Genomic DNA, 17,923 nt, shown 5'->3' on the forward strand with positions numbered 1-17,923 from the left:
AAATGAACAAACCATAACCCATAATTTTCTTGGATATGTTTCATCATTTCAATCTTGAAAAATAAAACAATAACTTGTGCGTACGACGTAGCTCCTTCATTCAGTTGATGCTTGTCCATAACTGAAATGCAAGCATAAATAAACAATTTTTAAAAAATTAAAAAGAAAATCTATTAACATCTTCAAACAATGATCATCCACATATATAGGATATAACAGTAAAGGTTGTTTTCCCCATCTAGCCCTATCGATCTCCCTAATACAATAACAAAAAGAAGGTATTTCCTGCTTATGACAAAGGGGAGGGAGATCATACGTTGGCAGTTCAGAAATAGACTCGACCCTTAAACAATTTATCTTCGTAACAATCCAATAGCATCCACACAAATACAACACTAGGCAGCAGCATCAATAAAATGATTTCTTCCTGTCCCCCTAAAATAAAGTTGTGGCTGTGGACAACCCAACCTCACCCAGAATCTTGTCCCATCCCCCCCCCCCCCCCGTCCACACATCACAAAAATGAAAAAGAAAAAACCTAAACAACAACCGCTCTTAATTATTCCCTGCAGATGTTTATTAAGTAGCCTTAGCCTATGAACTGATAGAATCGGGCAGCTCACGCCTCTTCATCACCAACGTTAACAGAAAAACGCCCAAAATTTCTATCCTGGAATATCAGAAAAACAAAATGTTAAGATGGCAGATGAAAAATATCAATTGATAACTACCGTACAAGTTCTCATATTAAACATAACAAATCATCAAAGCTTATAGCTGCTGTTACTTAAAACAAATTTTGAAGAAGTTCTCTAATTAAATATGACAAGCAAAGGCGATTCAGTAAGCCTTACCTTAGACATCATCCGCTGCTTGTTCAGAAACTGAGTCCTGGCTTTATTGAGGACTGAATTTGGCGACTTGTACATCCTCTGTAATAGAGACTATTATTATGAACATCTATCAAGAACAAGACGACCAAGAAACAAAAAATTGTTTTGGTAGCGCAGCCAAGGAGTGATCAAGGCAACATGTGTCCAGAAAAATAAATGTTCAACTTTATATTCAAAGAAGGAAGAACCAAAAAAAAAAAAAAAGCGAAACACGAGTAACAAGACTGTTTTTATTGGTCGACCCAAAGCACCAACAAGTCCTCAGTTATCTAACATGCTAAAATCCAAGTACATGTAAATGATAATTAGGAACTCATACATTACAAAAGCTCAAGCTAGGTGTGCAGCTATTTGCACATTATCATCATAATTCCAGACATCAGTAATCTGATAACAACAGCTATAAGAGCTTTCTGATATAAGGAAAACAAGCCTGAATTCCGTAAAAGGTAAATTTATGCTTATTCTTAAAAAGAAAAGACTATTGGACATTAATACAGTAGCACAAAGCAATAATGAAGGTTATATAACATCTTATAAGATAGAAGTTCAAAATTCTAAAAATTGGAAGAAAAATCTGCATACTGTTACTCCATAAGAGGAATATTAGGAATTTACCTTTTCACTACTAGACATTTGATGCTCAACTCCTTGAAGATATTTCCTCTTAGGAATGAATCCAAAGACATCATGAAGGAGGTCATTATCCTGTTTCAACAAAATCATGCAGCATAAAAATAAAAATCACAATAATAAAAATGAAGTACATGTAGAGAAGATGAAGATAGCAGGTTAAGGAAGGAAAGACAACCTGCATGTGCTTAACAAACCCACTGCCAAGAAAGCGCTTTAGAAAGTTCAACTGTCAAAGAATTCAAACCAGAAGACTTTAAAAACTTCTCAACCAAAACATACCAAAATACTGACACAATAAAGAAAAATAGAAGAATGGAAGAAAACCTGTATCAGTTGAGACCATGTAGATGTCTGTAGTGAATCTCCTCCAATCTTCATTGAGGTTTCAGGGCAATAACCATACTAACAAAATAGGAGGAATGTCATCACTGAAGGACCAAAGAAAAAATGAATCTCAAAAATGAGGGAAGAGATAGTTTAATACCTCAAGAAACTCCAAGACATCCTTAAATAAGTTCCTCTGGCTATTAAGATCTTTCTTGGTGGATCCTTTTCCACCTGCCTCCGCAGAAAGGTTCCTTACTTGATTTAGGATTTTAGCTTTCAGTCCTTGTATATGTGCAAGTCCTTCACGAGATTTATTTCCTTCTTGAACTGAGCCATTAGTGGAACTTTTAGCTTCTGCAGTGAACTTCTCTAAGCTTCCCATCTCAAAAATTAAAGCTAGTGCTTCACCAGCCGCAATGCGCACTGATCGGTCATCCTTATCCAGAAGACCAGAAAAATAAGAAATAGACCTGCATCAAATGCAAAATTAAATAATTGTAATTCTTGCTCAAGTTGTGCAGCACAATGAATTTGGCTTTCTGGACCAAGGGTTTTCATGGCATACATGCAGCCATCTAAACCAGTACCTCAACACTTCCACTGGTAACGAAGACCATGTCTGAGTTTATGTGCAGGAAACTGAGTCAAATATTCTAGGGCCAAATGCAGAGGCAGAGAGAATAAACTGGAGGAAAATTTTCAGATCAAGAATTCACTTACTCTTGCCAATCTTTAGGATCAAGCGTCCATCCATCCATGGTTGTTAGAAGGAAGGACCAGGCAGACACAACCGCCGCTATTACAGGTGCAGATGGTTTGACAGCAACTACCTAAAGAGAAAAATATTGATTAATACATAAAACATGACTGGTAAACATGGATCCCTACTGCCTCGAGAATTAATGGCATGAACTTACAGTTTGTAAGCTCAGAGAAACTCTAGGGCATTAATACCATGAGCTATAGTTGTGTATGTGAATAAAAATTTGCCATAGAATTAGAGAGAAGTGATTGGATAAAAATATATAAAGAAATATATAAACCCAAACATAAGTGTAGAAATGCATGTGTTATGTGTTAAAAATGGCCATACATTAATAGATCATAACAGTAACAAAAGGCACAAACTGGAAACAGATGCATACATTAGAGCCCAGTTTAGGGCGAACCAGTTGCCACATGATTTGCATTGATCGTTCCGTTTCAGCAGGCTCATTTCCTCCAACAAATGTGATAACAGCCAAACACTCCAGCAGCTATTATACAAAGCATAAAAAGGATTAAAAAAACAACAACAACAGATTCTGCACATCAATAATTCCATATATTGGAGGATAATTAATACTCAATTTGGAAAATATTTTCTTGTTATGTGTACCGATACTGTCTTTGTGGACTCAGACCCAGATTTAAGAGCTTGAGAAATAGGAGTAACAGAATCTTCCAATATTTCACGTGCATTATCACCACAGCCAACTGTCAAAGCCAATAATCCTACAAAAACGGCATAATATTTTGCTAAGACATTTCAACCAAGGAAAGTGTGCAAAAGAGTAAACTAGATGTGTTGAAGACTAACCAATGGCATGAGATGCTAGAGATATCTCTTTGCTCGACCCTTTTTTAATACAACTGAGGCACTGATGTAATAAAGTAACAAATCTGAGGAAGGATAAAATAACACATGAGAAACATTCAACAGAAAAACTCGCATTAACAATTCATATATACAATTAAAAATAAATGAGAGACAGTCAGCAGAGCTGCACAAATGCAATTGGCAATAAAGAAAGAAAGGAAGTGATTAGTTAATGCATTGAATAAAGAGCAACTATAACAATCAGACAACCAAACAAAGAACAGATATATTAGTCCAGAAAGGCCCTAGTGACTGAAATTACGCATCACAACTAATCAATACACCAAAATTCTTGTTAGAATTCTTACTTCTTTTCCAAAAATTGATGCTGCATATTGCTATTGAAAGCGTCAATAATTGATGCCAAAGCTTTCTCTCTTGTCGAACCCCTGGTCACCCACAAAATCAAACAGCATTAAGATAAGCTTAATCCAATATTGAAATGACCAAAAGTAATAATTGGCCAACCTCTTCTCGTATAAAGCATCTAGAGCTTGTTCTAATAAACTATCTTTATCAAGCTGAACTTCCTCGGTCCCCAAAACCGATGTGCGATCGGATTTCATAGTCGATGACGAACTCACACTACTATTATCATCGTCATCAGTATCTAACATGACAATATTTTTACGCTGAGTATTACCTGCCAATTTACCATAGAAGCCATCATCAATACCTAAACATCATTTTTTTTTATATTAGTTCAGGTAATGATCGTGACAATCTAGCTTTTGAAATCAATTCCGAACATCGAAATGATCGAATTAACGAGATAACTTTCCTAATCCCTAATGTTATTGCCTTTTTGCCAGGGGATGCACAAACTCAATATTAATAAAATAAACAAACCCTAATTTTTAAAAAAAATTAAAATTAATTCGAATTCGAACTTTACAAATCTTAAAAAAAAAAAAAAAAAAGAGGAAGAGGACTTACGTTTTCCCATGGCTAGAGGCTGTTGCTGCGGTTGATACCTAATTTTGTGTCAAAAGACGATACAGGGTCGACTACTAATCTGAGAAGTACAAGATTCACAAGAAATGAAAAGACGGAGAAAAACAAAACGAAGCAAAATAAGGAAAGAAGACGACAGAGTTGAACCGAATGAGGATATAGCCATTAAAATTCCGGAGGTTATTAAAAGAGAAGACTTTGCAAGAGAAAATGGCATAAATAGAAGCAACAAGGAGAGGGCGAGAGGGCCTTCAAATTTTATTTAAACCCTTTTTTCAACTCCCAGGTGAGATAGAGGAGGTTTATTCACATCCACCGGTATGGAATATTCGGTGTAAGTATAGACGAGAACACTCGAGGTAATTGTGAGCTTCATTACGTGGCGTATTTTTCGCCGTTCGATTACTTCTGTTTGGTCCCACGTTAACGAGACACGTGATTTTAGTGGCGTGTAGTTGCGAGGGGGTGGGGTTTTAGTTCTCGTTTGGCAGTAACAGAGTCGCTATTGGAAAAATACAATTTAAAATTAAATGTTGCATATTTTTAATTATAAAAATATCGATGTAATGTAGTTATTTTTTTTAAACAATATATAAAAATGATAATTGTTTCTGAAATGAGTTTTTTAACACGCAACAGGCTCCCGAGTATACGGGTGTAAACGTCTGCAACGCACATGCTTGTACGTGTAAAGAAGGAGGTGGATTCAAAGATAAGCCTTTATATATGTATTTATAAATAAATAAATAAAAAAAAAGGAGAAATTACCGATTGAAAGTTTGCAGGACGAACATAGAAGATGGTTCGTGGAAGTTGGCAGAAAAGCTAAAAGGCCCCAGTGAGGAGCTTGGAATTTTTAGGTGGGTGATGAGAAGTTGAGAATCCAACCACTCGACTTTCAACCAAACTTCAATTTATGATGTCTGTGCTGACATCCTATGCTGCCGGTTGGAAATTTGGGTTTTTCCTATTCTATTACATTAATATTAATATTTATCATATTATTTATTAATTATTTTAGGTAATAACATTATTAAATAAAGAACGTTGTGATCTTAAAATTTTATGATTTTATTAAGGAAATGTAAACTATAGTTGAAATAAATAAATAAATAATTCCTCATATTCCTCTTTTTATACTTACTAAAATGAATTAACTAACATTTGTAAATAATTATAGATTTTGATTCTCAAATCTAGGACTATTCGAATTAACCGTCAAATTCCAAATATACATCATTAAATGGTTCGGAAATTTAAGCATTTGACCATCAAATTATGAATTGAATGACAATCAAAATGAATCCATTAATGCTGTTTTTTATTTATTACAGCTGTTTATTTTCCCAACAAGATGACTTAAATGGTGGCGTCTGCGTAATTTAAAGCCTGGCCCAAGCTCATATGGATTGAGAGGCCCACTAGGATACCCTCCTCACTTTGGAATTGTTCCTCTCCTCGCTAATGTATTCTCTAGGCCTGATTGCCTCCTGGTTCTTATAAACCAAAAAATAAATACGGCAACGTTTTGCAAGTAAATTTTCACAAAAAAAGCATTCATATTGGCACCTGATATAACGTAATATGTCGTTCGTGAAGAATATAACAAAAAGAAAATTCCAACTGGCAAGAATGAGTTTCTTTTTCTATTGATCAATTTTTTTTTAAATTATTTATTTTAAATCATTTAGATTTCGTTTGGCCTGAATAATTTTATAAGAAAAGAATTCAAATGAATTTTTAAAAAATTATTTACGATTTTATTTTTATATATAATAAAAAATTTTCAATTTAAAAGAATTTGAATTCTTCTATTTTGAAGAAAAATTTTACTAAATAAGAATTTAATCGAATTAAACTCTTATAAAAAATTTTATTTCATTATCAGATGTAATAACAAGAAGAACAAAAACCATGCATGCAATTATTTGCCCTCTTGCTATATAAAAATAGGCGAGATATGAAGATGGCATGGGCTAGGAGGCCAACTATGACTCAGGATTTTAAATTATCTGTCTGTCTCAAATAAATGTTCCTTTTTTGTGAATCTAAAGGCTGAACCCCAACCCATAACATGTTTCGTCAAAAGGAAAGCAATCGGATCATGCACCCGATCTGAGAAGCCCAAATTGGATTAGGATTAGGCCCACCACATAGTTTCTGATTTACATAAGATATTATAACACATTCTTGAAAAAGCCAAATTTAATCTTACAGCCAAACACATGGTTAAACAACTGATGCAATGATAACCCAACATCCAGATTCCAATGTCAGAAGAGGGACCATAAATCATAACTGAATTGACAGATAATTCATCATCATATTCAAAGTTCAGTCCAAAACAAAGAATCATAACTTAATAATTAACCAAGTATGGGAATGGATGGGATACTCTCTGTCTCTCAATCTCATTTCATCTCATCTCAATCTCAATCTCTCAAGTTTATATTTAATTTACTGCTACTTTTTTATCACGAGAAGAAGGCCCATATAGCCCAAATTAATTGGTAATGCAACCCAGATGTGGATTTTGGGGTACCCTACCTCAATTCAGAGTTCTCACCGTGTGAGCACACTGCCCTAATATTGGGCATTTGGTAGAAGAGGAACTGATATCAAAGGGGATCAAGTCAAGGCAGTCAAAGCATTGGGAATCGAACTCCTATTCCCTGACTGTCATTGCCTGTGAAATATAAAAGGGAAGAGAAGCAGACACTTTTGCTGAAAGAAATGGCATGGAAGTTAGTGTGAAGTGTTATGTTATGTGTTTTGTGGGGCAATGACACTCTTACTAGTGTGTGTCAGAAATTTTTTCAGCACCAACCACAATCATGCAGGGTTTTTTGCTCTGCTGGCTTCCTCCGGAGTCAGTCAGTCCGTCCGGCCGGCCTAAATTATTTCTTGGGTTGGGTGTCATTTCCTCCCTGACAGAATTTTCAGTTTTCCAAATTCTACATCACACTGTTCATCGACCTACTGTGCCAGTGTACCCTTGCGTCTACTTTCTTTTTCTTTTTTTCTTTTTTAATTTTCTGTTTCATTTCTATGATCCTCTCGACTCTTTTTCAGATTTGTACTATGATGTTTCATCCATGTACAATCTATATCTATCGTATGGAAATAAATAATTTAATTCAACTGATCTATATATATTACTTTTCAAAGCTGTAATAAATATCAATTCTCTCTTTTATTAGTGTAGGGTTAAGCAGGAAGGAGACACATGCTTCGGTGTATCTTGTAGTTTTCTCTATGATTCTGAAAAATTACAAATTATATTCCTGCAATGTGATTATTGTTGGATGGACAATTTAGGTATGCATGGGTCCTTTTCCTCTCCCCTTCCCATGAATACATGCTTTGAAAACCAACCTTATAGTGGGGGCTGCCTATGCACTGCACACAATTAATCGCATCAAGCTAACCAACCAATGACCATCCAACTACTTTTGATTCACTCGGTGAAACCCATTCATCACAAGCCTTCTCATTCACCAGTAATAGTCTCTCATGCCTTTACTCTTGATTTACTCGCTAAGTGTGTACTTTGAATCTTAAATATTAATGTTGCGTTATGCTACTGTAAGGATCCAAACTTAAACTCCACAATTATTGTGGAATGCATGAATTCTTAGAAATTGAGTTGTTCTATGTAGTCTTTATATTCACTTATGGGTATTTATGTACCAACTAATTCAATTGTATAACCAATGCATTCGGTGATGTTGATGGGTATATATTTCACATACAACTGGGACCTTCTCTGTATTAATAACTATGGAGAGTTGAATTTATGGACATTTCACCCTCAAGAAATCTTTAAATTATTAACAGATTTTAATCGGTTAGTAATTTCAGCACATTTTCATACTAGACTTAAAAATATATTGATAATTATTAATATAAAAAAAATTATGTAAAATTATGAATAAATTTTAAATCCATTAGTAATCTATTCATATTATAACTAACAAATTTTAAATCCGTCAATAATTTATAAATATATAAAATAATTAATATTAAAATTTACTAAGAGACTTAAAATCTATTAATAAATTTATTGGTAAGATTAAAATTTCAATTTGTTAATAAATTAAAAAAAGTGTTTAAATTATTAACAAAATTTAAATTCTCTATATTTCTCTCATATTATTTTTTTCTATTATTTTCTCTTTATCTATATTTTTTTATTATTTTCTCTTTATTTATTTTATTATATAATCATTTTTTTTTCTCTAACTAATCATTTTTTACTCTACTTCCATTCTTCCTTTTTTTTCATAATTTTTATTTTTTTATAATTTTTCTTTATTTTTCTCTTTTATCATTTTATATCTTTTTTTTTAATTTTTGCTTTTTATGTATTTCTAATAAATATTAAACATAAATTAAAATTTTAACAAAAATAATAATATAATTTTAAATTTTATTGAATTAATAAAAAATAAAAAATAAAAATAAAATTTATTATTTAATCAAAATAATAATAATTTTTAAATTATGCAAATTTCTATTGATTTTTCAATCCGTTCAAGATTTACTAATGAATTTACCAATAAATTTTATATCTGTTAATAAATTATATTTTTTCTTTTAATTTACTGACAGACTGTAATAATAATATAAAGTAAATATGTTAATATTACTAAAAAATTTAAATATCGTTAATAAAAAAATTTTTAATAAATTTTTTTATAATGAATTATAATTTATTAATAATTTGATTTACCAATAAATTTTTATTGAATTACTTGATAATTAGGAATTGTTAATATGGAAGCTTGCTATAATAGTTTTGGGCGTAAGCATTTATATAGTACCTAATGGTCACTGCTTTCTACACTTGTATTGTAATAAAAGCTCACCTTCAAGACGTTGTATCTTTTAATGCTGTTTGAATGTATTCTTACCAACTAAACACAAGCCTTAAATTCAAAATACTTGCAGTTCATGAGTTTATATACAAAATAAAAACAAGATGCCACGTCGAATATTAATTAATTATTTTAATTACATGGAGTTTATGATAATTATAAATAAATAAAGAGGAGGTAGGTAGGGTGGCGAGGCGCAGATGAGATAGGGCTCACTCGGTTGCTTTGCAGGGAAAATGTAGGCTCTTTCAAAGACGATCCTGCTAAAGGTGCGGATTTGTTGCATGCCTACGCTTTTCGGCTCAACTGGACCGAGTCCCCACTCACAACCCTTTACATTTCTCTACACACATCAACCTTCTCTTTTTATTCAATATTCATTTTTAATTAATTAAACTCTATTTGGAATATAAACTTATAGTTAGAATTAAAAAATAACTATTAAATTATATTCTTAAAAATAAAATAATAAATGATTAATACAACGCATAAGCAAAATAATTAATTAGTGATGAGTTAAAAATTGAAAACACGCATTTCAGTTTTATTATATTATTAATTATTTATTTGATATGGTGGACTCGTCGAGTAAGCCTAAAACTTGGATCTAATGTGATCTATTTCTTCTTTTTCCTCAAACAATGACATTTAAAAAAAAAAGACTTTAATTAATTCAAGCACATTCATGACTTAGAGATACGAGACCTTAAAAATGATTTTATAGAGGGATTTCAAATTTAATAAAAAAAAGCAAGTAATGTTGACTTGTTTCTTAAAACTAAATTAAAAGAAAATAAATTATCTTCAATAAAATATATTGAGTTGTACCAATTATAGTTATATTTAAATAGAATATAAAAAATATATAATATGATTAATTTTATATTAAATTAAAGAGTATAATTAATATAAATTTGATTTTATGTTATAAGTGTGATTTTTTTAGCAATTTTTAAATTAAATTAATTAAAATTTTCTATATAAATATTTACGAGCTTTGAATTTATAGCAAGTATATCTAAGATAAAAATTTTTAAAATTTAACAGTATTTATTTAATGATAAATATTAATATATAATTAATTGTAATTGTGATCTGATCTGCTGCCAAGCAGTCAAAGCAAAAATAAACAACGAGGTAACAAAATTGAGGGTAATCAAATGATAAAAGACAAATAAAGATTCCACAGAGATGCATAAATAAATAAATAAATATTTAAATAATTTATCATTTTTAATTCTATTTAGAATTATCAAATACTCGTTTATTTAATCGAACCAAGGTGGACCGACCCAATAATCGAAGTCCAAGAATAAAAGAGGTATGTGGCATGAGTAAACAACTCGGGTGTAATTATATTGGGTATTTTTTAAAAATAAAAAATAAAATCTTCGGCAGTTGAAGTTGGCTTTTGGAATCTCTACTTAATTTGTTTATTAGCACATATACAGAAAGTTTCTTTTGATTTCTAGTCTTTTTTTATAAAATAATAAATTAATTTAAAATTACTTTACTTTTTAATATTCAATTATTAAATGCTGTATTGGCTTAAACAAAAAGCAAGACAATCGGACAACTCTTTTAAAATATATTTTACTCAAAATTATTATTAATTTTAAAAATATTAAGAATTATTAATTATTGGTCTGACGATAACTCATTCGAGAAATCTCAAATTTTATATTTTCATTTTTAAAAAAATATTACTAATTATTTATTTTTTAATTTTTTTTTCTATCAAGCACAATAATGATGTCCATAATTTCTTAAAATCTATATTTATAAAAATACATTTTTTTCAATATTTAAATTAGTAAATAAACTATATAATTAGGTAATTATATAATTTTATCATATTTTTGGATATATAATTATAAACAAGATAATCTTCAATTGGTAAAATGCATGAATAAAACCCAAAAAAGAGTGAGTTTATTTGGATATATTAAAAGTAAAAAACGTGATAGTATGATATTCTTCAATATAACATGATACTGTTGTTTAATTGGCCCACAAGGGGTTAGACCATAAAGAAGCAAACCACAACCAATCACCAATAATCAAGGTGCGGGTTCAGGTACGACCCCATGTACGGTACCACCCAACAACCGCGTAGTATCTCCTGATTGGAGCGTGAATTATACATGTTATGCACTCGCGTACATCCAACAAAGCCCCCGCCAGAAATGCTCGTGCTCTGAGTCTGAGGACAAGCGCACACTGCCTCATTTCAGTCAAACCCAGTCCGCAAGACTTAAAATTAAGGGGGTCTTTTTTAATAATTTTTATAAATTAAAGAAAAGGCCCAACAAAATCTCGAATTTAAAAACAGTGAAGATACATGTTATATAACAAACCAAACCGGAAAACAACAAAGCAAACCCATTAGTTCTTTTTCTTTCAATCCTTAAAACAAAACCGTTAAGACAGCAAAACCCATTTCTTGATAGATTTCAGCTATCCATTCTCTTCATCCCTTTTCTCCTCTCTCTCTCTCTCTCTCTCTCCAAATCATGGGTTTAGTACTTAATTATCTATCTGAAGCACTCCTTTTATAGTTTCATTTATAGAGAGAAAGAGGAGGAAGGAAGAGAATATGGAAGGTGAATCCATCTCTGAGCTTCTTTGTCAAGAAAGCGAGACTTGTCTTGCAGAAGAAGTGGTGGATGAGGATACATTCATTGACATGACAAAAAGTTGTGGTGATTTTGGTGAAGAAGAAAATGGGTATCTGAAAATGTTGGTTGAGAGAGAAATCAATTTTGGGTGCAAAAGGGATCAATCTGTGAGTTTTGATAACTGGGTCAAATGTGCTCGCTTGGAAGCCATCGCATGGATCCTCAAAGTTAGTGTTGTTTTGTTTCATTGAGCTGCAGAATGATAAATTTTTAACACAGATAATTTAGTATATCGATGTCGGATTCTGATTTTCTGGTAATTAATGCAGACTAGAGCAATCTTTGGTTTCCGCTTCCAAACAGCTTATTTGTCCATTACATACTTCGATCGATTCCTCTCAAAGAGGTCTATTGATGTAAGATAATTGTATTCTCAATTACATGATTTCTCTTTCAATACTTGTTCAAGCAATCGGATTGATCTTGTTTTCATTTTTCGGTTGCAGAGTGAGAAATTATGGGCAGTGAGATTACTGACAGTGGCGTGTCTTTCTTTGGCTGCAAAAATGGAGGAGACAAATGCACCTGCTTTATCAGAGTTTCAGATTGAGGAATACAATTTTGAAAGCCAAGTAATTCAAAGAATGGAGCTTTTGGTATTAAACACATTGGAATGGAGAATGATTTCCATTACTCCTTTTGCTTTTCTTCATTACTTGATCATTAAATTCTGCAAAGACTCTCCAACAAGGCATATAGTATCAAGGACTGTTGGATTCATCTCTGCTTTAATGAGAGGTAACTCTCAATGGGCATTGATTATCTTTTTTATTTACGCCAAATTTTGTGATTTTTATTTTTATTTTTTTTTTCGGGGGGGTGGGGGGGGTGGGGGGCTATGTATTGATATATGTTCTTATTTGCAGAGATCAATTTGAAGGATCATAGACCGTCTGCTATAGCAGCAGCAGCCACCTTAATGGCATTGGATCAGAGCTTAACAAGACAAGCTTTGGAGTGTAAGATGAATTCCATTTCTTATTCTGGGTTTCTTGAAATTGTGAGTCCTTGATTTGTCCATTCATTATAACTCAATTTCTTCAAGATTAGATGAAATGCATTAAGTTTAGAGCACATTCTGATCAATGAGACTTGCTTGTGTCTCAGGAAGATGTGTGTCAATGCTACAATCTAATGCAAAAACTGGAAATGGAGAACATTAAAACACCAAAGCTTGTAAATTCGCAGGTTGCCTCGCCTGCTGCTCAGTTGAGACCACTAGATGTTGTAGAGAATTCTTCAGTGACTTGTGCTATTAGCACAAAGAGGAAAAGACATGCATTCGATAATTCTGATAAAAATTATGGGTTAACTGATGAGAAGAAAAGATAAGAAAGAAACTGTGGTTTTAAGAGCTCAGTCATTTTTTTTAAACTTGTCTGATGAGTGGATTTCAATTATTACTTGATGGATATGACTTTGGAGTTGATTGGAAATGTTTCCTCAAGGAGAATGATCATAGAAAAGAGAAAAGGAGAAATAAAAAAGTGAAATAAAAAGCAAAGCTTTGGGCTACATATGTAAAAGGTGATTGTCAATAGATCAATGGCACCGTCTGAAAAAGAATACAAAGGCCTGAAGAGAGGTCAAGAAGGCTGCTTGTAGAACAGTCAGTTCATACGCTCACTCATATGTTCAATTCATTTTTTTTTTCTTTCCTTTCTATATATCCCTTTTTAGAAAATTTCTTCTTTATCATAATAATAACATTTTCTTTTACATTTCTTTCTGGGTTTTTAACAATAGGATGCTTTGAAAAGACTGATAGTAATTATGGAGTGAGAGGGGAAGAGGGCTGTGGTTTCTGTTTGTTTGATTTGATAAATCTATGCTGCATGTTGGCCATCCAAAAAGTATTATTGTGAAGGTAGATGTGATTGGATTGGTTTGAATGTCTGGGGTTTTGCCCTTTCATAAGCTGGGGCCTGCTCTTTTTCCCCCGCAAAACCTTTGTTGGTTGTATTGAAGTTGGAGTGGGCCAAGAACCCTACACTTTGCTTTTGGAATCAAAAGGAATTTATTTTTTCTCTCTATATATTGATTTTCCTTCTCTAAGCTTTCATTTGAGTTCCTTTATTGATAATGATGGACATAGCTTTCATAATGATGTTAGCTCTGATGATCATTTGCTTCTCTTATCCATCTGTATTTACTGTATATTACCCAAAGTTGGTGAGATAATTTTTCTTTGTTCTACAAGTTTTTTCTTGTATAAAAGACAAAAATAGAGATACCCATTTACCAAAAAGCAAAAACCCAATACTTAAAAATTAGCAGTACTTTATTATTATTTTTCTTTTGCATGATCCTGGACTGAACTACAAGATATGAAGCAGATTAGGTTGACGTAGTGAAAACTGAACAGATACTGGTGGTTTTAAATTTTTTTTTTTTTTTTTTTTTTTGCTTTAACAAGTTCCAAGGGCTTCATAGCTGTGAGTCAAAACTAGCAAAGGAGTACTTGATACTTAGGCCGGCAATGGTGGTACCGTCATCATCTGGCAACTTTGTTTGGGCTTAGGCATGTAGACGAACCACCACCAAATCATTTTGTTGTACTAGCCCCAGGTGGCTTGGACCTATTTACACAGCCACAGGTGTAGTTTATTGTTTCACTATCTAGTCTTTTCATGGGCCTTGTACTTGTACAGTTGAATTATATCCTATGGTTTCTGATAACTGGATGCTATTGGTGCATGAAATTTGAACAGGGTTCACTTACGTGTGGCCACTGTTCCCTTTTTTTTTTTTCAACAATGGTCATTGTTCATTACCCATTTTATCTCCTGGGAAGTTACCAATGCCTACAAATTGGATTACGACTAATAAATTTATTATAATGGTTTTACTAGTGCATGAGAGTTTTCATGCTCGAACCAAGAATACCAATTTGGTTGATGTAGATTAATAATATTTATTATATTTTATGATTAAAATTACGGTCTATTTATATATGAAAGACAATATTTAACAAAAAAGAAAATAAGTCTATGATTATAAAATTTTTAAAATTAAGCAACTGATCCATTTATCAATATTTACTTTTTATATTAACATATTTAATTTTTTATAATCTATAATACTCTGTTCAAATTTGAGTATAAATATTAATCACGCCTAAATATATAATTGAACTCGAGTCTATATGGATAACTGCTTGATTATCACACCACAACTTAATAAATACCAAATTTATTAACTTAACTTTTTCCAATAGTTGACGTACCCACAAGACTTCACAGACGTCTTGTGTCATTATTCGACATTTAGATTTAGCACTAGAATGGAAGACCACATTTTCTTAACTCGGTAAAATGCTTTACACATATCATAAATACGAAAAATATTTTCTTTGACAGAATATAAAAATTTTAAATATTCTATTAATTTTTTTAACAAATTCACAGTAATTAATAATATTAATCACATCGCTATGAATTGACCTTCAAATTTGCAGAAACAACTCACTATGAATAGACTTTCGAATCTGCAGAAACAAATAAGCATCATCCCTAATTCAATCTTTACGAGTTTTATCAGTCGGAGGATTCTTGATAAAATAATCATCTATTTCAATATTTCGTAAATAAATGCGGATAGTCTCACTCCAATTTAAAAAATTATATCTATTTAATTTGTGTTCCGTAATTTTAATTATTACAAGAATCACATCAGTTAAGTTACGGTAGTTTTAATTTCAGCAATAAAAATAACCAACTCAAAATAATTAAAATAAATAAGGGATCAGATGAACAATACTCGTTAACAGTACTGATAAACAATTCTCGTAAATAATATTCGGTGAACAGTGCTCGATAAATAGAATTCTAAATCTCTAAACGTTACTTTAAATTTAAATTTTTTTAGATAAGAGGTTCTGATATTATATAAAATGATAATATTTATTATATTTTATAATAAAAATTATAACTTATTTATATATAAGACATAATATGTAAACACAAAAGAAAATTAAATTTATAATTATATAAATTTTAAATAATTAATCTATTTATTAATAGTTACTTTTTATATTAATATATTTATTTTTAATAATTTATAGTGGATTTAGCTACAGGTGCTCCTTCGAAGAAACAGAAGAAGAAGAAGCTGTAGCTGCTGGAATTAGAGGCTTCATGGGCTTAGAAATAGAGATAACTCATGCACTCCAGGAGATAAAATAGTAATCATTACAATCATTATTTCACGGGTATAGATAAATTTTGTTCTATAAAAATAGTTTTTTTTTTATCTGTCTTAAATTATAAATTACTTTTTTTAAATAGTAATTTATTAATTAAATTTGTGATTATTTTTATTTAATATGTATTGAAAAAATAAAATTTATTAATTTTAAGAATAAATTAATAATGCAACTATATGAATAGAGTATATTAAAAATGATAATATAAAATTTACTGTTATGAAATATGTTAACTATATTTTTCATTTTATATAAAAAATTATATTTTTAAGACCAACAGTATAAATAAATTATATCTTATTAATTAATCATTCCAGTTAATTTTTCAATTATAAACTCATTCCAGACCCAATTATAAATATTATAACTCTTTATAATATGATTTGATAAGAACGATACCAAAAACAACCAACTCCTTCCCATCCCTACTGTATTATCAAATAGATCTTATTAGGCTAGAGATGAAGGGGTGAGATAAGAGATGATAGTGATCCCATAATTCAAGTTTGTATTTCATTCATCCATACCAAAGTTAATCATCTTTTACCCTTCCTTTAATATAATTAATTTTGAAAAAAAAATTTGTAAAATATGAAAAATTTCAATGTCTTTTAAAAAAAATCAAATTAAAATGAATTTAATTCTTCCATTTAGAATAAAATAATTATTAAAAAAATTAATTGAATTAAATTAAAATTTTTTTTATTTGAAACGTAGAGTTAGTATTTGCATTTAAGGTGTTATTTGAGCACTAATGGCTAATTATCCAATCTAATATCTCAAATTAATAAGTAAATTAATCAAGCAGGGATGACTGATGACAATGTGGAAATACTAGTATCTTTAATTCTCTATATATATTTACAATTCAATTTTTAATTAATATTTTTTGTTTATGATATAATCTTTCCTAATAAATTAATTTTAATAGCCAATTAAATATATTCATTCTTTATCATTACCTTAATATTAAGAAAATAAAATTATAATATATATTTGTTATAATAAAATTAAATATAATTATGGAAGTATTATCCAAAAATATTAGGATATATAAAATCAAAGTAGATCATTTTTAGTTGAAATCAAATTATATTCTTAAATTGATTAGATAAAATTAGAAAAGGAAACAAATTGGTTGTATTAATTTTGGCCAAACTGATGCTGGATGTTCAGGGAAGGAGGTGGTGATAAGGGTTTAGAATGTTAGTAGAACAGGATGGAGCAAATAAGAATGGAACTCTCAGATCAACAAAAGGATTAGTTTATAAATCCATATTACAGCTTTACATGTCAGTAGCAAGTTCTAGACCAAGTTTTCCATGCTGATCATCTGAGCAGCCAAAATCATCTTTGGCCTCAAAATTTTGCTAGCCTTTCAAACTTTTACAGTGTGAAAGTATTCTACAGCCCCATAGATGCTGCAGCTGATCTCATTGAAAACCTGGAGAAGCAACGCAATGCTTGAGCATCAGTCACTGAAACTTGGCAGGCTTATTCTTCAGGGGTGAAAAAAAGAATGATGATTCATGAGTGAGCATTAGTAGTTGCATGTTATCATTGTATAAGCCAGTTAGAACCAACCAGTAGAAACAGCAAATTATTTCTCCACTAGCCTTAATAAATTTTACAGAAACTAATTCGAGTGATCCAACAGCCCTAACATAAATTTGCCATTTACTGCCATTTGGTGATGTGTGAATCTGGAAAAAATT

At 30.9% G+C, this 17,923-nt stretch overlaps 2 protein-coding genes across 3 annotated transcripts; one reads left to right on the forward strand and one right to left on the reverse strand.

The window, feature by feature from the left end:
- Positions 1-146: 146 nt before the first annotated feature.
- Positions 147-4,735, reverse strand: LOC110606776 (interferon-related developmental regulator 1). Of its 2 annotated transcripts, XM_021745765.2 has the most exons (13): positions 4,432-4,735; positions 3,964-4,138; positions 3,804-3,884; positions 3,436-3,518; positions 3,235-3,350; positions 3,002-3,112; positions 2,577-2,686; positions 2,014-2,326; positions 1,854-1,931; positions 1,705-1,755; positions 1,512-1,601; positions 855-932; positions 147-670 (listed from the first exon to the last, which is right to left on the reverse strand). In XM_021745765.2, exons 1-13 carry the CDS (start codon positions 4,439-4,441, stop codon positions 620-622), a joined length of 1,347 nt encoding a protein of 448 aa, XP_021601457.1. In that variant the 5' UTR covers positions 4,442-4,735; the 3' UTR covers positions 147-619. The 2 variants fall into 2 exon arrangements, with proteins under 2 accessions (XP_021601457.1, XP_043809499.1); XM_043953564.1 differs by lacking the exon at positions 3,964-4,138.
- A 6,961-nt stretch (positions 4,736-11,696) lies between these two features.
- On the forward strand, positions 11,697-14,056 carry LOC110607009 (cyclin-D5-2). The gene is made up of 5 exons (XM_021746052.2): positions 11,697-12,171; positions 12,274-12,360; positions 12,451-12,742; positions 12,871-13,004; positions 13,112-14,056. The coding sequence occupies exons 1-5, from the start codon at positions 11,923-11,925 to the stop codon at positions 13,334-13,336; spliced, it is 987 nt and encodes a 328-aa protein (XP_021601744.1). The 5' UTR covers positions 11,697-11,922; the 3' UTR covers positions 13,337-14,056.
- The last annotated feature ends 3,867 nt before the right edge of the window (positions 14,057-17,923 follow it).

Source organism: Manihot esculenta, chromosome 18 (genome assembly GCF_001659605.2).
Source record: "Manihot esculenta cultivar AM560-2 chromosome 18, M.esculenta_v8, whole genome shotgun sequence".
NCBI lineage: Eukaryota > Viridiplantae > Streptophyta > Magnoliopsida > Malpighiales > Euphorbiaceae > Manihot > Manihot esculenta.